The 24,498-nt window shown below is 35.3% G+C and overlaps 1 protein-coding gene across 7 annotated transcripts in view; it reads left to right on the plus strand.

Moving 5' to 3' along the window:
• ARHGAP5 (Rho GTPase activating protein 5) overlaps positions 1 to 24,498 on the plus strand; it is an 89,121-nt gene that overhangs the window by 16,734 nt on the left and 47,889 nt on the right. For all 7 annotated transcript variants that reach the window (XM_063715554.1, XM_063715552.1, XM_054529986.2 and 4 more), the window contains one exon: positions 2,568 to 6,452. In XM_063715554.1, the coding sequence (XP_063571624.1) occupies positions 2,736 to 6,452 (3,717 nt within the window). In that variant the 5' untranslated portion in view covers positions 2,568 to 2,735. The remainder of the gene's footprint in view (positions 1 to 2,567; positions 6,453 to 24,498) is intronic.

The following is a 24,498-nucleotide window of genomic DNA, read 5'->3' on the forward strand; positions in this document are numbered from 1 at the left end:
TTTTCAGTGACCAATGAAAGAGTCATGACTTAATGCCTCCACTCTTCATTTAAGACCCTTTTGTTTCTGAAACCTTAAAAATACATTTTATGATAGAGTGTTTTCATTCCTACTTTACCTTTCTATCTTAACATATAGAGTATATCTCAGTATTTTGGGGTTTATGCTATTGGAGAGCAGAAGTGAGTCTTAATGAGTAATAGTATTCAGAATTATATTAATTGGGTAAGCATATATGACTGGAAGACAAGGGACGGTTTTACTTTCATACGTCTTTGAATTACTCTTGATTTTCAGAATAGATGTTTGTTTAATAAAGAGTTACATTTCATTATGTAACTGTAGTGTTTTTACTGTACTGTAAAAATTCCCCAAAGTAATCACCAGATAAGTTTTCTTATGATGTACATTTTAAAGTATATCATCTGCAGGTTTTGCTTTTCTAATAAAAAAGAATAGATCTTGTATTCTCTTGTGTTTTCAATATTTTCCTTAATTGTTAGATATGGAATCATTGTGCTGTTTTCCATACTAAGTTCCATTTCTATCACTGTATATATAACTTTGTTGTCCAGAATATACTATGTTTTCTTCTCTGTAAATATCCATAAATAAAGTGTTCACTTGTTCTTTTACACAGTTCAGGTAAAGAACGTTAAAGCTGATGCTAGGTACAAATTTTCAATTTGGCCAGATTAAGATTTGTAAACATTTTACTTAATGAAAAAAGTTAATAGCATTGAATGGGACTGCCCTAGTTTCCTTTATTACATGTATACACTGCTGCCACATAAATATTTGTAAGTCACAAGTCTCATCACATTATTTTTCATAAATCTTAAGCAGCTTCCCATGGTTCCAAGAATCAAAGAACTGGAACTAATATTTATTAAGCCCCTTCGCTAGGCACTTCACATTTTAAAAAATGATTTATAGATACAGCCCTGTTTTATAGATGAAGGAACTATGTCTTAAGAGGTGTAGGGCTTTACTGTTGTCATCAACTAGTAAATGATAGGAGTCGGATTTTGAAATTAGTTGTATTTACACGTGGTTTCTACTTCCTTGTATTGCCACTTCAATATAGTAATATTTATTACAAAAGTGAACCTAATATATATTTTGTTTGTCAGATGGCTGACTATTAAAGTTAATATTTAGTTGAGGTTGATGGAATAAACTTCTAATATATGAGAATAAATCTGAAATTTTATTTTTAAAAATTATAATTTTATCAGAAATATTAGTCAAGATTTTAAATTATGAACACAGTTTATCTTCACCATTAGTGTAACATATGTTCAGTGTAATTGAAATAGATGTTTACTTGCAACAGAGGTCAGTGGACAAGCAGGTATTTGTGGGAGAGGGGAGGAAGTGGTCTTTTCTTACTTTTCTTACTTTTTTTGTTCTTTATTTTGTCTGGATTGAGGATACTTTTCATATGTGCTGATGTACATTGCTAGTGATTTTTTCCTATCTTATGAAATTTGGAGGTGGTGGAAATGATGTAGTTCTTTTAATTTGGCCTCAAAAGAATGTGAAAAATCTTTAAAAACTTTTTTAAAAGACCAATTTATTACCTACATGAAAACAAGTAATCAAAATTAAATTTTACACAATTCTTAAAAGTTATCTTGTGTTGCTAGTATATCAAATAATTCTAAAAGATTGTCTGAGATATATCATTTTAAAATTATTTAGCAGGGTGCTACTCAAAATGTGTTCTTTGTGCCCTTTGTAACTATTATGAGAGGAAATATATCCAGAAATTAAGAGCATTTAGGAACAGTTTGGCAGTTTTAAGTTTCTTGAATCTAATAAAAAATCAAGGCTTCGATGTAAAAATAAATTTTGTTATATTTTGCAGTTGATCTTATAGGTTTGAAATAAAATTTGGTCCCTAGTTTAAGAAGCAGTGATCTATGTAAATGCTATCATTATTCGTATTAAGTGTTCACTTATTTCTATTTTGTCTGTTTAAGTATTTAAATATTCTTAATTTTTGGGGGGCATAACATTTGGTAGATTTTTTAAAAAAGACTTGAAATTTATTGCAAAAATTTGTATATTCTAAAATCTTACCAAATTCTTATGAAATTCTGTTTTAAGGAATGAGTTTTAAGGAACCCTATAATGTAAAAAGCAGGCTGTTTTGTATTTTTAAGTTGTGAGGGAGTTGCAAGGCAACTAGTACATTTTAGTTATCACCAGCATTGCCTCCAGTGACAGAAGGCAGGAAAATTAAGGGAGTGGAAAGGACTAGCTGTTTCTTCAAACTCATAGGAAGGGGTAATTAGAGGCAAAATGCACATTTGGTTTAATAGAGGTTTATTTTAAAGTTTGTGAGACATTACGTTAGATTTTGTATTTTGTTAGGTTTGCCTTAAATTTTGAGGTCATCTTGTATTTATAACAGTAAATCATAAACTGTTTATGTAGTTACCTCTTAAAATACATGTATCATTATTATTAACTTGTATGGTGCTTTGTTGTAAACATCTTTATTGTAATTCAGTGTATGTAATTAGTGATTAAGATTTGTTCTTTTTCTCCCCTCTCTATAGGAAGATGATCCCTATGATCTTGAAGATGTTTCTGCACAGAAATGAGGGAAATACAAAGAACCAAATACAGTTCTGAAATTTGGGATCTGTATTTTGAGATGATTTTATTTTCAGAATGAGAAGCATATCTTGTTACCTTTATGAATGTAGAGACATGAGAAGAGAGATATGATGGCAAAAAACAAAGAGCCTCGTCCCCCATCCTATACCATCAGTGTAGTTGGACTCTCTGGGACTGAAAAAGATAAAGGTAACTGTGGAGTTGGAAAGTCTTGTTTGTGCAATAGATTTGTACGCTCAAAAGCAGATGAATATTATCCAGAGCATACTTCTGTGCTTAGCACCATTGACTTTGGAGGACGAGTAGTAAACAATGATCACTTTTTGTACTGGGGTGACATAATACAAAATGGTGAAGATGGAGTAGAATGCAAAATTCATGTCATTGAACAAACAGAGTTCATTGATGACCAGACTTTCTTGCCTCATCGGAGTACGAATTTGCAACCATATATAAAACGTGCAGCTGCATCTAAATTGCAGTCAGCAGAAAAACTAATGTACATTTGCACTGATCAACTAGGCTTAGAACAAGACTTTGAACAGAAGCAAATGCCTGAAGGGAAGCTCAACGTAGATGGATTTTTATTATGCATTGATGTAAGTCAGGGATGCAATAGGAAGTTTGATGATCAACTTAAATTTGTGAATAACCTTTTTGTCCAGTTATCAAAATCAAAAAAACCTGTAATAATAGCAGCAACTAAATGTGATGAATGCGTGGATCATTATCTTAGAGAAGTTCAGGCATTTGCTTCAAACAAAAAGAACCTTCTTGTAGTGGAAACATCAGCACGATTTAATGTCAACATTGAAACATGTTTCACTGCACTGGTACAAATGTTGGATAAAACTCGTAGCAAGCCTAAAATTATTCCCTATTTGGATGCTTATAAAACACAGAGACAACTTGTTGTCACAGCAACAGATAAGTTTGAAAAACTTGTGCAGACTGTGAGAGATTATCATGCAACTTGGAAAACTGTTAGTAATAAATTAAAAAATCATCCTGATTATGAAGAATACATCAACTTAGAGGGAACAAGAAAGGCCAGAAATACATTCTCAAAACATATAGAACAACTTAAACAGGAACATATAAGAAAAAGGAGAGAAGAGTATATAAATACTTTACCAAGAGCTTTTAACACTCTTTTGCCAAATCTAGAAGAGATTGAACATTTGAATTGGTCAGAAGCTTTGAAGTTAATGGAAAAGAGAGCAGATTTCCAGTTATGTTTTGTGGTGCTAGAAAAAACTCCTTGGGATGAAACTGACCATATAGACAAAATTAATGATAGGCGGATTCCATTTGACCTCCTGAGCACTTTAGAAGCTGAAAAAGTCTATCAGAACCATGTACAGCATCTAATATCCGAGAAGAGGAGGGTGGAAATGAAGGAAAAATTCAAAAAGACTTTGGAAAAAATTCAATTCATTTCACCGGGGCAGCCGTGGGAGGAAGTTATGTGCTTTGTTATGGAGGATGAAGCCTTCAAATATATCACTGAGACTGATAGCAAAGAGGTATATGGTAGGCATCAGCGAGAAATAGTTGAAAAAGCCAAAGAAGAGTTTCAAGAAATGCTTTTTGAGCATTCTGAACTTTTTTATGATTTAGATCTTAATGCAACACCTAGTTCAGATAAAATGAGTGAAATTCATACAGTTCTGAGTGAAGAACCTAGATATAAAGCTTTACAGAAACTTGCACCTGATAGGGAATCTCTTCTACTTAAGCATATAGGATTTGTTTATCATCCCACTAAAGAAACATGTCTTAGTGGCCAAAATTGTACAGACATTAAAGTGGAGCAGTTACTTGCTAGTAGTCTTTTACAGTTGGATCATGGCCGCTTAAGATTATATCATGATAGTACCAATATAGATAAAGTTAACCTTTTTATTTTAGGGAAAGATGGCCTTGCCCAAGAACTAGCAAATGAGATAAGGACACAATCCACTGATGATGAGTATGCCTTAGATGGAAAAATTTATGAACTTGATCTTCGGCCGGTTGATGCCAAATCGCCTTACTTTTTGAGTCAGTTATGGACTGCCGCCTTTAAACCACATGGGTGCTTCTGTGTATTTAATTCCATTGAGTCATTGAGTTTTATTGGGGAATTTATTGGGAAAATAAGAACTGAAGCTTCTCAGATCAGAAAAGATAAATACATGGCTAATCTTCCATTTACATTAATTCTGGCTAATCAGAGAGATTCCATTAGTAAGAATCTACCAATTCTCAGGCACCAAGGGCAGCAGTTGGCAAACAAGTTACAATGTCCTTTTGTAGATGTACCTTCTGGTACATATCCTCGTAAATTTAATGAAACCCAAATAAAGCAAGCTCTCAGAGGAGTATTGGAATCAGTTAAACACAATTTGGATGTGGTGAGCCCAGTTCCTGCCAATAAGGACATATCAGAAGCTGACTTGAGAATTGTCATGTGCGCCATGTGTGGAGATCCATTTAGTGTGGATCTTATTCTTTCACCCTTCCTTGATTCTCATTCTTGCAGTGCTGCTCAAGCTGGACAGAATAATTCCCTAATGCTTGATAAAATCATTGGTGAAAAAAGGAGGCGAATACAGATCACAATATTATCATACCACTCTTCAATTGGAGTAAGAAAAGATGAACTAGTTCATGGGTATATATTAGTTTACTCTGCAAAACGGAAAGCTTCAATGGGAATGCTTCGAGCATTTCTATCAGAAGTTCAAGACACCATTCCTGTACAGCTGGTGGCAGTTACTGACAGCCAAGCAGATTTTTTTGAAAATGAGGCTATCAAAGAGTTAATGACTGAAGGAGAACACATTGCAACTGAGATCACTGCTAAATTTACAGCACTGTATTCTTTATCTCAGTATCATCGGCAAACTGAGGTCTTTACTCTGTTTTTTAGTGATGTTCTAGAGAAAAAAAATATGATAGAAAATTCTTATTTGTCTGATAATACAAGGGAATCAACCCATCAAAGTGAAGATGTTTTTCTACCATCTCCCAGAGACTGTTTTCCCTATAATAACTACCCTGATTCAGATGATGACACAGAAGCACCACCTCCTTATAGTCCAATTGGGGATGATGTACAGTTGCTTCCAACACCTAGTGACCGTTCCAGATATAGATTAGATTTGGAAGGAAATGAGTATCCTATTCATAGTACCCCAAACTGTCATGACCATGAACGCAACCATAAAGTGCCTCCACCTATTAAACCTAAACCAGTTGTACCTAAGACAAATGTGAAAAAACTGGATCCAAACCTTTTAAAAACAATTGAAGCTGGTATTGGTAAAAATCCAAGAAAGCAGACTTCCCGGGTGCCTTTGGCACATCCTGAAGATATGGATCCTTCAGATAACTATGCGGAACCCATTGATACAATTTTCAAACAGAAGGGCTATTCTGATGAGATTTATGTTGTCCCAGATGATAGTCAAAATCGCATTAAAATTCGAAACTCATTTGTAAATAATACCCAAGGAGACGAAGAAAATGGATTTTCTGATAGAACCTCCAAAAGTCATGGGGAACGGAGGCCTTCAAAATACAAATATAAATCTAAAACCTTGTTTAGTAAAGCCAAGTCATACTATAGAAGAACACATTCAGATGCCAGTGATGATGAGGCTTTCACCACTTCTAAAACAAAAAGAAAAGGAAGACATCGTGGAAGTGAAGAAGATCCACTTCTTTCTCCTGTTGAAACTTGGAAAGGTGGTATTGATAATCCTGCAATCACTTCTGACCAGGAGTTAGATGATAAGAAGATGAAGAAGAAAACCCACAAAGTGAAAGAAGATAAAAAGGTAAGGTTAACTTAAGGTCAGTGATGTTTATAAAAATGCTTGTTGTTGCTTTTTTAAAATACTGACATCAGTCTTAGAATTTAGTCTCATTCATTCCATACATATAATTAATAGCCCTTTTTAATTTTCTGAGTATTTTGTGGGGATAAGTGATTTTTTGTTATTTTTGTGCTTTATTGGGGTAGAGTTTGATTTCATATTCTTCAGCATAAAAATTCTGGGTGAATGTGTTTTTTCTTTTTACAGAAACCCAGATATGAAGTGATTTTGTTCTTAATTTTTCCATTTGTAATCATCCTATTTTTCTGTTTTTCCCTTCTGCCCTACCAGTTTTGCAGTATTAATTTGACATACCTGTCTCACTCAAGGATATTAATAATACAATAAAATTGTAACAGTTTATAGTCTTGGATATTTATTAACTTTTCCAGGAAGCTTCTTTGCAGATGGTGGTATACTACCTGAAGGTATACAGAAAGGTTTCTGAAATTTGAATTGCAGAATTCTAAACAAATAGCAAGCATTCTTTCATCTTTTACATTTTCAGTAGGTATTAATCCATCTAATGGTATTAGGCATTTGAAACCTAAATATGAATGCTGTTAAAGTTGTATTTAATAATTTTGACTTTTATTAGATATTTTTCACAGTGGTATGTTAGCAACTTCACTTCTAATACTGTTTGACACTTAATTGCAAACAAACTTTTATTTAAGGATTTTATGGTCTTAAGATAGCATTCAGTAGGCTTTTATGCTAATGTGTTGGTAATTTCTTCATAGGTTAAGTCCATGATCTTGTAAATTATCAGTACTTATTTTCTACAGCTGACTGCTGTTTAGCAGACCCAATTAAAGGTGTCGATATTTTGAGTAAGCTTATTCTAGGTAATTTTCCTAAATATAGTAACTGCCCATTATAGTTGAATAGACTCTGCTTTATTTTCTAAGTTTAAGTTAAAGTATTACCATTTTTTGTCATTAGCAAATTTTCTGGAGAAGGCATATAAACTTTGTTTTTGTTTTTGTTTTTGTTTTGAGAGGGAGTTTCGCTCTTGTTTCCCAGGCTGGAGCGCAGTGGTGCAATCTTGGCTTACCGCAGCCTCTGCCTCCCGGGTTCAAGCGATTCTCCTGCCTCAGCCTTCCTGAGTAGCTGGGATTACAAGCATGTGCCACCACGCCTGGCTAATTTTGTATTTTTAGTAGAGACGGGGTTTCTCCATGTTTTGTCAGACTGGTCTTGAACTCCTGACCTCAGATGATCCGAGGCCCGCCTTGGCCTCACAAAGTGCTGGGATTACAGGCGTGAGCCACCACGCCCAGCTGTAAACTTTTAAAATAATACTGATCTAGACTTACAGTACATACTCAACTCATAACATGCTACTCTCTGGCATCTCTTCACACTTAACCTATTATCACTAGTACCATTTTATCACTGACAAAAACTTTAATATTTTTCTCTTTATTGGTTTATGTTACTAAAACTACTTAATGTTTATTAAGAAAAGTAAAACACAGCCTTTCCATTTTTAAATTGCTTTTATTCTTGTGTTTTTTTTTCCATTTTTGTTCACAAGCCTAATTGCTTTGGTAACCTTTTATTTTGATGTAATTTCAATGAAAGTTGGAGGAATAGTAAAAGGGGAATCCATATACCTTTACCCATATTTGCCAATTATCTACATTTTGCCCCACTTGATGGAGCTGTGTGTGTGCACGCGCACGTGTGTGTGTGTGTTTTCGTGTCTATTGGTTTTATTTTTTTAAGCCCTTTGAGATTAAGTTGGAGATAGTGGACTCTTTTTGCTGTTAAATATTTCATTGTGTATTTCCTAAGAACAGAAACATTCTCTTCAATAGCAGTAGTACAATCATGTTTTTCCATACTGCTGCATAGTCTTTCTAATTACAGTATTAGTATAATTTTGTATACTTTTAGTCAGGAGGCAGATGTAGGCATTCAGTTGTAAAGTGGTAGAGTTACAGAGACCATATGAAAAATAAAGGCTAAAAGCTGATTATTTGAAAAGACTAAACAGAATAGACAAACCTCTGGTAATAGTGATGTGAGAAAAAAGGAGAAGGCATAAATAAGCACTGAATAAAAAGGAGAACATAATTACAGATAGATCAGATTAAAAGATAATAGAGAATACTATCAACAATTCCATGCCACAAGTTTGAAAGTTTAAACAAAATGAACAAAGTCCTGGAAAAATGTAATTTACCTAAATAAATATGCTTCAAATAATCCTGTAAGTATTAAATAAATTGTGAAGTAGTAGTTAAATTTCCTACCGAGGAAATACTAGTCCCAGACAATTTTGCAGATTTTTCAAAAACAGATCATTCCAATGTTACATAAATTGTTTCCGAGAATAGAAGACAAGGGAATACATTCTTAGGTTTATTCTCTAAGTCATCTATCTTTAATTCTAAAACCAGACAAGAATGGCTTAAAAAAGGAAAATTATAGTTCCATTTTGCTTATGAGTATACATGCCAAAGTCTTAAATACAGGTCTACAAACCCTTAACCTCAATTTTGAAATCGACTAACCTCTGAAAACCAAAGATTTAAGAACTTAGCAGCACAACCTGATTTGGCCTATTCTCATTGATGACAAAACCTGACTTGAATGGATGTAAGTCTGCTTACGATCATTGTTTAGAGTGAGTATCTGTACAGTTCACTGTGAAAACATGAATGTGTTTGAATACTGGATACTGACACTCAGTTTGCTAAGGTTGTTAAAAAATATACAGTTTTTGCACCATGCATTATTACTAGTGACCAGAAATGTTTGATTTCTGAAACATAGCTTATTCCAAGGGTTTTAAATAAGGGATTTGGGGGGATTTAATAGCAGAAAAACCTTGAACAGTGTGTAAAAGGAAAATCATATCCATGTTGGATTTATATCAGATGTACAAAGGGTGGCTTTTAATAGAAAAATCTGTACATGTAGTTTACCTCATCAACAAACTAAATGAGAAAAAATACTATAATGACAATAGATGCAGAAGAAGCACTTGATAAAATTGAACAATTCTTGGGAAAACTGCTAAATTAGGAACAGGTAAGAACTTTCTTGAAAACGTGTACACAGACAAGCAAAATTTATAATAAACATCATCTGTCATCCTAAATGGGGAAATACATTCCCTTTTTAATCAAAAAGAAGACAAAAACGTCACTTCTATTCAGTGTTATATGGAGATCCTACTCAGAGCAAAAGATAAGAAAAACAAAAGCATGAGTGTTGGAAAAGAAGAAACAAAATTGTCATTATTAGCTCGTAATAATGATTATCAATGTAAAAGCCAAAAAGGATTAGTATTACTAAAGTAGTATTTACTGATAAATTATTAGAGTTAACAAAAGAGTTTAAGATCAGTAATCAAAAATAAGTTGCATTTCTATACATTACCAACGGAAAAATAGAGAAAGTAATTACAGAAGACACCATTTATAAAAACATGGCAGATTATCAAGTCCCCAGGAATAATTAATGTGTAACCTCTGTATTGGAAAAGTACAAAATGTTATTGAAAGACATTAAAAAGACCTAAATAAATGACAGAGCTATTGCCTTCCTGTCCATGAATATGGCATATCATAGAGAAGTCACTGTTCTTCAGACTGAGCTCTAGATTCAGTGTTGTTTCATTGGAAGTTTCAAAAGTTTTTAAGAAATTTCACATGCCGATTTGATAAATGGAAGAGTAAAGGGCTTATTAATAGAATAGCATGGACACTTCTGAAGAAGAAAGGCAGGGTGGAATGGTGGTAGTGTGTATGCTCATTCTATCATGTAAGACTTCAAGACGGTGTGTTACTGGCACAGAGATAGGCATATCGACCAATATAATAGAGTCTGGAAACAAACAGACCTCTAGTTTACTGCTGTCTTTCAAACATGTTAGCCACATGGGGCTATTGGACACTTGAAATGTGGCTAGTTTGGATTAGGATGCGCTAATCTAAATGGTGAGGAAAGGCCTTCTTGAAAAGTCATTTCTAGTCAGATCTGATAGCTAAATTGTTAACTGGGGGTTGGTGACATAGAATGGAGAGTATTTAATGCTGAATACATAGGATGTACATGTGGTGGGAGAGGAACATAGTATGTTCTTAAAGGAGGTCAGTGTGTTCAGTCATTGATCTAGGGCAGACATTGATAAACTTTCTGTAAAGGGCCTGATAGTAAATGTTTTAGGCTTTGAGGGTCATATAGTCTTTTGTACCTGGTCATATCTGTTATATTGTGAAAGCAGCCATAGACCGATGTAAACCGATGTAAAACCGATGTAAACCGATGTAAAACTATGTTCATGTAAACCGATGAACATAGCCGTGTTCTAATAAACCATTTTCAAAAAAGGTGGCAGGCTGGATTTGGCCCCCAGGCCATATAATTTGCTGACTCTCTAGGGGAGAGAGTAGTATAAGGAGAGACGAGAATGCAGACCAGACTGTGAGACTTGTTACCAATGTTAGAGATTTTTGTTATTTAGCCTAAGAGTAATTTGAACATAGAGAGTGAGTAGATTTGTTTCTTGTGATCACTCGGTTACAGTGTGATGAATGGGTTGAGTGAGGGCTAGAGAGGCTGTGGAAGACCGTTTAGAATATTACAGTAATCTGAGCGAACCATGATGAAAACTTGGAGCAGTTGGAGTTGGGAGGGAGAGTGTTGGCGATGGAGAATGGAATGGATACGAGAGATACCCAAAATGCGTAGGATGTGTTGCATATGGGGAGGTGAGGATAATGAATGAGATGGGAAAAATATCTCCTAGGTTTCTAGCTTGTTCAGCTTCATCAGTAATGGTGCTGTTCTTGATACAGAACATTAGAAATTTGCCAAGTTTGGAGTTGAGGAGTGGAAATTATAACAATTATAACTTCGGTTTTATAGTTCAAGTGGAGATGTCAATCAGGTAGGAAGTTATGGGTCTTCAGCAGAAGTCTGAGTTGTAGATACATAGGAGACAGTGAACTAGAAATGGTAATAGATGAAATCTCCTAGGGAGTGAATACAGACGATTGCTTAACACAGACCTTTGAGGATCTGTCAATGTGGAACGGCCAAATATCAGAGATGGTCCTTAAAAACAGTAGACAGAAAGAATAAACCACTTACCTTTCTTAGCTGGTTCCTTCACCTATAAATTAGGAATTATAATACTTCCCTTGGAGTTGTGTAGAAATTAGAAATAAGTGTTTCAAGTGTCTGACAGAGCAGTGCTCAATAAATAGTATAATGTGCCTGAAATACCTCAATATACTCAGTCTGTATCTCAGAACAGTCCTTTGCCCTGTTTGCTGGATTAGTTTTCTTGACTCATTTTTAAGTTAAATACTCCTATAATTTTTCATTTTAAGTTTATGTGCTTTGCTTGAGCCATAGTTTAGGAATGTTTTCTCAGATTCCTTGATACCTGGAAAACCATAGCTTTTGGGCATTAATGGCATCTAAGGAAGATTCAGATATGTTTTTCTTAAACTGAGCTTCGTTGTCATTCTTACCAATCAGAAGCCTTTAGGTTTCGTTATCTTTTGTTTTATACCCAAATGAAGTTAGTGTTAGTTATGGTAACAAAACCTCTAAGATGTTTTTGATTGTAACTGGCAATGAGAATTATTTTTTAAAATCATGACCCATTATATACACAAATATTTCTACATAATTGAAATGCAGTTTCACAAAACAATACTTAACTTTATTGTACATTGTGCCCTCTGTATCCATGAGTTTCACATCCACAGATTCCACAAACTGCAGATTGAAAATATTCAGGAAAAAAACTACCAAAAATAACAATACAATAACAAAAATGGATATTTATTTATGAGATGTAATCTTGCTGTGTTGCCCAGGCTGGAGTGCAGTGGTACCATCAGAGCTCACTGCAGTCTCAGACCCCTGGGCTCAAGTGATCTTCCCGCCTCAGCCTCCTGAGTAGCCAGGACTACGGGTATTAGCCACCATGCCTAGCTAATTTTTTGTTGTCGTAGAGATGGGGGTCTCACTATGTTGCCCAGGCTGATCTCAAACTCCTGGCCTCAAGCCATCCTTGGCCTCCTAAAGTAGTAGGACTACGTGTGTGTGCCACCATGCCTGGCTTGATAATACAAATTTAAAAAACAGTGTAGCAACTGTTTACACAGCATTTACACTGTTTTAGGTTATTATAAGTAATGTAGAGATGATTTAGGTATATGGAAGGATATGCATAGATTATATGCAAATACTATACCATTTTATATAAGGGACTTGAGTGTCCTCGGATTTTAGTGTCCACAGAGGTCTTGAAAGCAATCCCCTTCAGATGCTGTGGGACAACTGTATATGTTATTTTGATTTTCTAGTCTATTACAGTGAAAAAAGAAGTACTTTTTTACTTCTTAAAATCTGAATTAATTTAGTAACCTACTAGTGTTTGAAAAGCAGCCCTTTAAGAGAACTGCTTGAAATTTCCTGAGAAAATTTGAGTTGTATTATTATTAATAAAATTGCCAGTTTTGAACACATTCAAGGAATGTGTTAAACACCTGTGTTTAAGTTGGTTTGATTTTTCTTCAGTATCAATTTTGTCTATTTTATTTTTAGCTTGATTCAGATAAATAGTAAAATACTTGGTGAATTTTATGGTGTATTAGTATAAGCTGGTATTCAGATGATTTTTTATTTTTAACCTCTTTTTAAATTGTTTTCCTGTCTTATTCCAGGCCCTGAATATTTTCCTCCTCTTTATATTAGCAATTACCAACTTGTATTCCTTCTAATCAGTGTTTTTTCTTTGTATTTTACTGCTCCCGTCTTATCTAAATCCACCATCAATTAAGTGTCTTAAAAGATTTTGCTGCTTTAGGCACTGTAATGGGGTTTGGAGACTGGCAGAAGAATAAAACCAAAATAAGTATGTTTTAGGTAAATGTTAATATGTATATATTGAGTCACAAGGTATTAATCTGATATTAACAAATCATGACTTCATACCATGCCATTATATTAATATAGTAAATCTTAGGTTTAGCATTAACTTCTGATTTCTAGAACCTCACTCTATCTGTAAATTGTTCATTCCAGATATAAAAGTAATGAAGTATATGAAAATGTTTCTGTTGTCATTTGTCTATATCAGAATGCATAAGTTATGAGAAAAGCATGCTTTTTGTTTTTTAGTGTGTATCATTTAACTTCTTGACAGTCATTAGGTTGACAGTGTTCACATCTGAGAGAACCTGATTTAGGTTCTTGAAAGAATTTTGTGAAGGCCAAAAAAAAACTGGATGTAAAAAGCTTACTATATAGAAAGAGCAAGCAGGATGTAGTGGCTCACACCTGTAATCCCAGCACTTTGGGAGGGCAAGGCAGGCAGATCACTTGAGGTCAGGAGTTCAAGACCAGCCTGGCCAACATGGTGAAAACCCATCTGTACTGAAAATATAAAAATTAGCCAGGCTGGTGGTGTGTACCTGTAATCCCAGCTACTCGGGAGGCTGAGGCAGGAGAATCGCCTGAACCCAGAAGGTGGAGGTTGCAGTGAGCCAGGATCGTGCCACTGCACTCCAGCCTGGGCGACAGAGCGAGACTCCAAAAAAAAAAAGCTTACTATAGGAAGGCAGTACTTAACAGATCTGATGGGATAGGCTTACACTTTGTTGAATGAGCAAAGATTCTTTATTCAACAAAGTCTTGAAGTGCTTGAAAGTTTCAAATTTTCTTTTTTTGTACCTATTTTCTCTACCTTGCTTAATTTCTTCAGAGTTGATATGGAATATTCATTATATCCATTGTTACCTTGAAAACATCCCCTTAGGGGAGAAAGTGAAAATCACCTTTGTACAGGAAGTGTGTTTAAAAGAATGAGAAAGGTTCTTTTCTAGACCCTTCAACCAGCATTCTTTTCTAGACCCTTCAACCAGCATCTTTTCTAGCCTTGAGTTAGGTCCTGCACCTGTTCCTAACCAATACAGTCTGTCCAGGGGAGTAGAATCATCCAACTGAATTTAGGTCTGACCAGCCTGGGCAACATAGTGAGATACCATCCCTACAAAAATGTACAATCTCAGCTGGGCATAGTGATGAGCCCCGAAGGATCACTTGAACCCAAGAGTTTGAGATTGCAGTGAACTGTGACTGCACCACTGCATTCTAGCCTGTGCAACAGAGCGAGACGCTGTCTCGAAAAAAAAGAAAAACGAGTTTAGGTTTTAGTCTTTATCCTGAGAGCTCTGAGTGAAATTGGCTTTCTGTGAAATTAAGGTAATTTCTAAGATATGAAAACCACAACGTCTACTGCAGGCAAGATTTGTATCTTGTTTATAGTTGATCTCCATGGCCTAGCACAGTACTCCGTGTCATAGTGTGATCAGTTGAAGTCAGCATAAATGTATGGCCTTTGTTTTTGTAAAAGAACTGTTCATGTGTTTAATTACCATTTATTTTGTCTCAGGAAAACTCATTTTATTCAACAAGCATTTTGGTAAATGCCTACTGTGCCTGAACACTGTTAGAAACTAATATGGGCATGACTTGGTCATTCATTGGATCTGCTTTCAAGAAATTCAGTCTAATAAAATTGATTTTGCTGAAAATTAAATATGTTTTATGTTTTCAACAAATTTAGCCAGACTTCTGGTTCTTTCTCATATTTTATCTCATCTGGAAATAATTTACTTAGGCTTTCTTCAGTACCATTTCTGTTGCTTTCTTCCTGGGTAACTGGCTAAATTGGTCTACCTGGTTAACTAGATGTATGGTGTTTGTATAATTTCTCATAAAGTTAAAATTTGTTTCTTCAGCATTTTTGGTGCTGGCTACACCAATTTATGATAACATAAGTGTGGATATGTAGTGCAAGTATTTCTGGCAGTATTTTACTATTTGCCATTTCTTTGAATTCTGTGTTGTCCATTTGATCATGATTTATTGCTTTTCAAATTCAGATTGAAATGTAATTAGATGGTTAATTTTTAAAGTATATTTCTGATTTATATATTTTGTTGAGACTTAATTTGAAAGATTATGTCAGTGGCATACATTTTCGCTAATTTAAATTTGGCTTTCTATACAAACTTTTTCTTAGTGTTTATAGCAGCATACTGAATATTTTGTAAAAGCATAGTACAGATTATTGAAGTTACTCATTTCTTCAGCAGATTAATAGTAAATGTTAAGTATGTGTCAAGGAGGCACTTCTATAACATAGGTAATTGTGTTCTTACATTAATGGACAGTTGTTAGTATTGCAAGACTATAGGTAAATTTATAGGTTTGCCAATTTATGTACACCACAATTTTGTATACAAAAAATTGTGTCAATCCTAGGAGAGATTTTTTACAGTAGATGCAGTGTTATGATTTCTTGCTCTGTAATGTTTTCCTGTCATCTCAGCTAACGTGTGGATGGAGTACTCAAGTAAATAGGGCTTAATCTGTGACTTTTAAAAAAGAGAAACCCCAGAGCATAGGAGGGTTGCTTTTTAAAAATCGTAGTAATTTTTGATGTTTAGAATCCTTACAACAAAATATAAGGATATGACAAAAGAGATCTTATGATTGTATCTTAGTCAAAACAAAGGGTACAACTTGCATACATTGTATAACATAATTATTTTGAACTTTTTGAAAATTGTCCTTAGCCTTTGAAAATCTGAGTAAAGGTTTGGGTATTTTCCCTAGAAAAATGCACATGCACAAAATTTTACTGGAGTTTTAACGGTTTCAAATACTTTCTAAAGGCCTGTGGATCCCAGTTTAAGAAACTCCTTTTATAAGATGAGAGGGAGGAGGAAGACACTGAAATTTGGGGAAGCTGGGTAGAAATCCACCCATTCACTTGAATAGTTAGTTGCTTTGCTAGAACTTTCTCCAAGTGACTCCAGGTTTATTTTTTGTTAAGTTGTTAATGGCATTAATAAAATATCTGCCACATATATAATATATGTTGAAGTGCTTTTTAGGAAGATGTTATCTTAGAGAATAAAGGTTCCTGAGTCAAGGTTAAAATTAGTTTGCCTGATAAGTATGTACAAAAACCTAGACCACATTTATTTATTTACTCTCTGTTGTTTTTTATTTCCTCTTTTCACCTAGTGTTAGCATAAAGGGTGTGAGAGAGTCTTCACAGTGTAAGTTTTCTGAAGTGTGTTTGGACTTTCGGCCAGCAGTTACAGCTTTTATAGGCTTCAAAAGGGGATTAAATAAACCTTTAGAGTGCTGGGTCCCCTGAAGGCTTCTTTCTTACACCAGTGTGTGAAACTATAATGTAATGCTGCTTCTCACTGCCTGATCACTTTATATTGTAGTTTAATTTTGTTTTTCTATGTTATATTATAACCTTTCTGAGGGCAGTTATGGTTATCATTCAACTTTGTATAACCTGAAGTATTGTTTCTCAGTCTTGAGTCATGTGTGGACCTTTTTTAAAGTTAATATTCTCAGGCTTTTCAGAAATATATCTGTAGCTATTTCCCAAACTTGAGTTATTGGTCTTTGTTTTTACTAGTCTAGCACAGTGGCTATCAACCAGGGTCAGTTTGGCCCTCCAGGAACCATATGGCAATGTCTAGAGACATTTTTGGGTGTCACAACTGGAAGTAGGAGGTTGCTACTGGCATCTAGTGGGTAGAAGCCAGGGTTACTGCTAAACATTGCAGAATTCACAGGCCATCTTCCACAACAAAGGATTATACAGCCCAAAGTGCCAATAATCTTGAAGTTGAGAAACCCTGGTGTAGGAGACTATGTCTTGAAGAAAATGTCTATGAAGTTCTAGAAGTCAGTCATACAAGGCATGTTTGTATCTGTTCAATAAGAAAGGTAGGGTTTTCCATATAGGTCATAGCTTTTTCTTCCCCAGCCTCACCGTGATTGGGTAAGAATATATTTTCAGGATTATGTTAACTGTGGGCCAGAGCTACATGCTGTTGTCATTTATCATACTTGACTGTTTATCATTCATTATTCTGCTATAAAATGTGTTGCTTCCATTCCATTTTCATAATAGTTGAGGTTGTCATTATTTCTTACCTGCATTATCACAAATGCCTTTTTTAAAGAAATAAAGATTCTATTTTGAGCTAATCGTTGATTCACATGCTATTGTTTAAAAAAAAAAAGACCCCATGTGCTCTTTGCCCATTTTCCCACAATGGTAATATCCTGCAAAACTGTAGTACAATATCACAGCCAGGGTGTTGACATTAATATGATCTACAGATCTTATTCAGATTTCCCCAGTTTTACTTGTACTAATTTGTACATGTGTATATTTTTTCTTAGCAGTTTTTCATGTGTATAGGTTTGTGTGTCCCTCCCATAGTCAAGATGTAAAACAGTTCCATCCACTAGCAAATTACTTGTTTTGTCTTTTTATAACTACATGCTTTTCCTTCTCCTCACCCATCCCTAACCACTGACAGCCACTACTTTGTTTTTCATTTCTGTAATTTTGTCATTTCAAGAATGTAATATAAATGGAATCACAGGGCATATAACTTTCTGGGATTGACTTTCATTTAGCATAATACCCTTGAGATTCAGCCAAGTTGTTGCATGCATCAACAGTTTGTTCTTTTTATTGCTGAATAATATTCCATAATATGGGTACATCAGTGTTTTAACCTGTTGAAGGACATCAGGTCGTTCCAGTTTTTGTCCATCTTGAATAAAGTTGTCATGAACATTCGAATACAGGATAAGAAACTGCCAAACTGTTTTCCAGAGTGGGTATACTATTTTATTTATTTATTTATTGAGATGGAGTCTCACTCTGTTGCCCAGGCTATAGTGCAGTGGCGCGATCTCAGCTCACTGCAACCTCTGCCTCCCAGGTTCAAATAATTCTCTGCCTCAGCCTCCTGAATATGTGGGATTACAGGTGCCCACCCCCACACCCGACTAATTTTTGTATTTTTAGTAGAGACAGGGTTTCACCATCTTGGCCAGGCTGGTCTTGAACTCCTGACCTCGTGATCCATCCGCCTCAGCCTCCCAAAGTGCTGGGATTACAGGCATGGGCCGCTGCACTCGGCCTGGGTATACTATTTTAAATCCCTACTGGCAATGTATGATGGATCCAGTTTCTCCACATCCTCACCAATATTTGTGGTGCAGCAACTTTTTAAATTAGGTTTCCGTGTTCTATTCATCATTTTTTTCAAACTGTTATTTATGTTGCTTTCTGGGGGGCAGTGCTAAAATAGAAGTTCCTGATCCCTGTCCGTACAAAGTGTATTTGTAACCTCTGTATAAAGTTCCAAATACCTGAGTTAGGCATCTAAAGCCATTTGCAGTATGGCCCTTGCTGACCTTTTAACCTTATTCATTCCCACACATACTCTTAAGCTCCAGGTACATCAAAATAGATGGAAAATAGTAGCTGGCTCAGAGCTGTTGTGAAGATTAAGATTATGCACATAGTACTAACAAGTGCCTAACAGATAGTAAGCAGTAAATAAATGGCAGTTTCTGGTGATTTCATAGTCTTCATCCCGACATATAGTAGGCACCCAAATGTTTAGATGAGTAAATGACTTACGCACTAGATCCTTTCTAACTTCCAAAAATGTCACTGGCCTCATCCATTCCTATATAAGTTCTACCCTTTGAATCCAGATTTAAGTCTTACATTTAGTTATTTTGACATTTAATCACATATTATTTTGTATGTGCTATTAATGACTGGTAGCGAGGTGTTTTTTCATTATAACAGATGATATGTTTCTCAAGGGCATTAAATTCCACTGATTTTTAATATCCTTTACAGCAAACTAACATGCTATGCACATAGTATAGTAATTTCTTCAGTTCTTACAGACTGTTGAAAGTACACCACCTTTTTTTCCAAGTGAATTCACATACAGTTGGCTATTCTTCCTGTAACTTGATGATGTGAGTAATCATTATTTCATATGAATCCTGATTAGGTTAGGATGCTTAAGCTTAGACATACCTGTCTAGTAACTCCTATAGGAATAAAGAATTAGGTAAATGAAACTGTTACCATAAATGGTATATAAGCCAATAGTACTTTGTATATTAACAGAAATCTTACGTGGTGAAGGCTTTCATCTGGTGCCTGTTTTTAGTTGTTTGCTTCTGTCAATGTTTACTGAGTACCTACCATGTGCTATATATATTGTGCCAGTTACAGGAACCAAAAGGAAATGTGACCAGATTTTAAATAGTATTTTGGAAGTTGTACCAAATAGGGCTTGTGATATGTTTGCTGTGGAGAGTAAAGGAAAAGAGAAAACCAAGATTGACTCCTAGGTTTATGGTTTGAGCAGTTGGGTAGATTTACTAAGATAGCAAAGACTAAGGGTGAAAGGATTCAGACTAGAAAGAATAAAGACAACTGCTTTTTATGTTTAAAATATCTGTGTTGACAAATGAGTAGAAGTGTCAAAGTCTAAAAATTAGATGTATGAGTCTGGTACTCCAAGGAAGAGTTATCAGGATGTATAAAGGATTTAAAGTTTTGGGATTAGATAAATTCACATAAGGGCAGAGTACAGCTAGAGAAGAAGGGAGAACTCACAACTGAGTTTGGGTAGAAGAGTTTTTGGTAGATTAAACTGAAAGGAAATCCTTAGTGGGAAAAGAGAAAAGCTAGTGAAGAGGATGATATGGGAGCCAACAGATCAAGTGTTTAAGGAGGAAGTTCAAGAAAGAATGTTGCTGAGAGATCAAGGATGAAGAAAAAAGTTTCTTATTCATTTGATAGTATCTGGTCTTGACAAGCGGTTTAAGGGAATGGTAGGGAAAGCCAGATGGAAGTGGGTTGAAGACTTACTGGAATGGAAAAAGTAGAGACAATGGATGTAGATGACATATTCAAGAAGTTCCGCTGTGAAAGGGAGGAAGAATTGGGGCAGTAACTAGAAGGCAATGTGGGATCAAAGGAAGGTTTTTGTGTTAAAAGATGAGACAGATTGGAGAGTATTTATATGTTCATAAGAATGACCCAGGAGAGGGACAAATTGATGCTATAGGAGAAAAGTAATGGGGAATGGGAGTGATGCTGAAGGAGAAGAAAGAGAGGAAGGAGAATCAGGATTTAGGTACTGCAGTTATTATAGAGGGAAAAGATGAAATAGAGTAGGGTTATAGTTAGATTGGTCCTGGCAGTAATAAGAGGGAGTTCCTATTTTTTCTGCTTTCTCAATTAAATGTGATTTCAGGCCATTAGGAAGGGAGAGGAAGATAGGTAGTGCCTGTATTACTTGGGTTTTTTTAATTTCAGAATATGCTGTGATATGTGGAGAGTCTCAAGTATGAGACAGTATATAGGGACCAGAGGAAACTCAGATTGAAAGTCATTGGAGTAAATTATGATTTCAGATCTTTTTCCTTTTTGGAAAGAGAAGTATTAAAATTTATATAATTTTTGCTATGCTTGCATGAATATAAATGATGTTATAGAAATGGGATTATACTGTTTATAAGACTTAAAATTTATCTGGTATATGTGTGAATCTATTAAAATCAACGTTCAGTGCTTATTCTTAATTTGGGCGTACTTGACCTGACAAAGTAAAGGAGATCCCTTAAAATTGCTGACTCTTTGTTTCCATAGACGTTTACTTATTTCTGCTATAATTTGTTGCTGCTTGATAGATTGAATTCTAGATCATTGTCAAGTGAGTTTGCTTGTATGGTTAAAGGCTTTTTGCCTTAACAACTCCAGTATTAATACTGCTCTTTTAAAATATACGTATATATTACTCAACTCTTTGGAGTCCTTTGTTTAAATGGCATGTGGTTGATTGGGTTTACTTTTACACTAAGCCCGAGAATCTTTTTGTTATAGTTGATCCTGTTGCATTTATATTTATTTTATAAGTTTTGGCTTCCTTTTTTCTTGTTTTCTAGTTTTTATTCTTCATTAGCAAAGAAAAAAGAGAAAAAGGAAGGAGCTATTAATTTATGTACTTCATATTTTTATCTTTAAATATATTGAACTCCTATTACAGTTTACCATCTTTATTCCACCTCCCAAATAGTATATTATTGTACCTGTTGTGCACTGGTGGAATTATATTATCTCTCATATCTCATCCCTCATCTCCCTTTATATAGGGTAGGTTGAGGCTTTTAGTTCTGGCCTGTTATCAGGTTATTTTTACATTTTATAGCTTTACCTACAAAATTATAAATTATATTTATAGCCATACCACTGGTAATTAGAATTAGTTTTACAATATTCAGTGTTCACTCTTACATTTTTCATATCATAAATTCTCCAGTGTAAGTTTTTTTTAGTTGATTTTGTATCATGTTGTTAAGATTTTTCAGGAGTTTGAAACTATTATAATTTAAATATAATTATTACATATTTGCAAACTTTTTAAAAAAATGTATAAGTTGCGAGTTATACATGCCTAAATGACATATTGGCTAAGAATTCTTGACACATGTTTCCCATGAACATTCCTGTAGATGAGTCTTCTGGCTTCCAGTTTTCCGGAGAACTCTGAGGCTGTCCTGCTTTTTTTTTCCCCCACTGTTGGTCATTTGTTTCTTCTGCCTGGATGCTTTTAAGATTCTTTGTAGCTTACCAAGTTCAGCATGATATGCCCTTAACTTGTTGATTCACTCTTATTTGTTGTTTATTTTTCCTGGTACATAGTAAGGTCGTTTAATCTACAAATTAAGCTCATTATTTTAGAAGAGACCTCAAGTATCTCTTTCTGGACCATTTGTACTAATTTATTTCATAGTGTTCCAGATGTTTGAGGTATGTTTATGAACAAAGCAGATGAAAATTCCTGCCCTTGTATACAGCTTAAATTGTAGCGGAGGAGACCAAAAAAAAAAAAAAAAAAAAAAAAGATACATGAGTAGTTACATAGTGTTGTGGAGAGAAAAGGCAGGGTAAGAGGAACAGAGTACTGGGGGGAAGGGGCTGGGAAAGACAGCAGTAGGATTGCTTTTGCTTTTTTTTTTTAAGAGATGGGATCTTGCTGTGTTGCCCAGGCTGGAATTTAAACTCCTAAGCTCAAGCTATCCTTCCATCTCAGCCTCCCAAGTAGCTAGGATTGGATTACAATTTTTAATAGGTTGGTCAGTGTAGGCCTCATTGAGAAGGTAAAGGGAACGGCCACTACAAAAGTGCTAAGGCAGGAGCATTCCTGGCATATTAAAATAGCAAGGAAACCATGTGACTTGAGGAAGGCGTAAATGATGAGGGAAATTAGGTCAAAATGTAAAGGAGCGGAGTCCAAGGCATGCAGATTGTACATGTCTATTCAAGGAGCCAACATTCTAGCTCTCTAGAGAATGGCCTGTAGGGAATTATGGTAGAAGCAGGGGATATTAAGCAGGTGATGCAGTAATCCATATATGTGAAATGATGATAGCTTTATGGGCCAGGGAGTTAACAATGAAGATGGTAAAAAGTAAGTAGATTCTGTATCTATCCATTTGCTTAACAGTTGGAAGTAGGGTATGAGAGAAAAAGGAGATCGAGGATGACTCCAAGATTTGTATTCCAAGCAACTGAAAGGATAGAATTCTCAAAAACTGAGATGGAGAAGGCTGCAGATAGATTACATTTTAAGGAAAGCATGAGAGGTTTTTCTTAGACTTTAAACTGATGTTGTTAGGGTGTTTTACATTAGTTTAGGCTTCAGGAGAAAGAGCTACGCTGGAAGTAATAATTTAGCTTATCAGCATATAGATGATGTTACCAAGAGGGTGAGTATAGATGGAAAAAAGAAGACAATCAGAGCCTGGGGCTGTGGCTCAACCTGTAATTCCAGCACTTTGGGGGACCAAGGCAGGAGAATTAAGGCCAAGGTGTTCAGGGCTACAGTGAGCTATAATTGTGCCACTGCACTACAGCTTGAGTACAGAGCAAGATGCTGTCTCAAATAACAGCAGCAAAAGACAGTCAGAGACTGATTAGGATATTCACAACATTACAGTGTTGATGAGGAGGGACCAGAAAAGGAGACTAAAATGGGGAGAGCGAGTAAGATAACAGGGGTGGTCCCTTTAGAAGTCCAGTGAAGAGACTGACTGCTGAAAAGTCAAGATGAGAACTGAGAACTAATTATGGAAGACAGTCTTTGGTGACCTTAATAAGAGCAGATTGATTTAGTGGAGTTTTGAGGGTGATAACTAATTTGAGTGCATTTAGGAATGAATGGAAGGAGAGGAATTGGCGACATCTTGTATAGATTACTTGTATATAGTTTGTCTGCAAAAGGGAGTAGAAGATTGAGACTTCTTTTTTAAATGAGAGCAAAACCCAGTGTTTTGTGGTGTGTATAATAAGAATGATATAGCAGGAAAAGGAACTCTCTGATGGTCTTTTCCATTTTATTTTGATCTTTTCAATTATATTGAATCTTTTATTTGCTACTTCTAAGCAGGTTTTTGTTTCTGTGATGAGTTTTTTCTTTTAGTTTCTTTACATTTCATCTCCTGTTGTCATGACGGAGTCTCACTCTATCACTAGGCTGGAGTGCAGTGGCACAATCTCAGCTCACTGTAACCTCCCGGGTTCAAGCGATTCTCCTGCCTCAGACTACAGGCTCACGCCACCATGCCCAGCTGATTTTTGTATTTTTAGTAGAGGTGGTGTTTCACCATGTTGGCCAGGATGGTCTCGATCTCCCGACATTGTGATCCACCCGTTTTGGCCTCCCAAAGTTCTGGGATTACAGGCGTGAGCCACCACGCCTGGCCTCTTTGATTTTTTTAATTTCAAGAATCACATGTAAGAAAATAGACATCCAGTTTTCTTATTTCCACAACTGGTTCTTTGAGAGCCTAGTCAACTGCATTTCGCTGCTCAAGTTTTGTTCAATTTTTGGTTACTGGTGAAGCATTTGAGGTGTTTGGTTTTTTAAAAATGTTACTGTAGTATTTATTTGAAGATGTTGCTTAGGTGACCCCTTGTGTTGCTGATATTACTAAAGTAGAAAGAGCAGTTTCTGGAAAGGGCTGTTTTCTTCTTCCTAGTCATGTTTACGTATACAAATGAGAGTTTTTAATATGTTGGACACTTAAAGAGATGTAA

The sequence above is a fragment of the Pongo abelii genome, chromosome 15 (assembly GCF_028885655.2).
Source record: "Pongo abelii isolate AG06213 chromosome 15, NHGRI_mPonAbe1-v2.0_pri, whole genome shotgun sequence".
Classification (NCBI taxonomy): Eukaryota; Metazoa; Chordata; class Mammalia; order Primates; family Hominidae; genus Pongo; species Pongo abelii.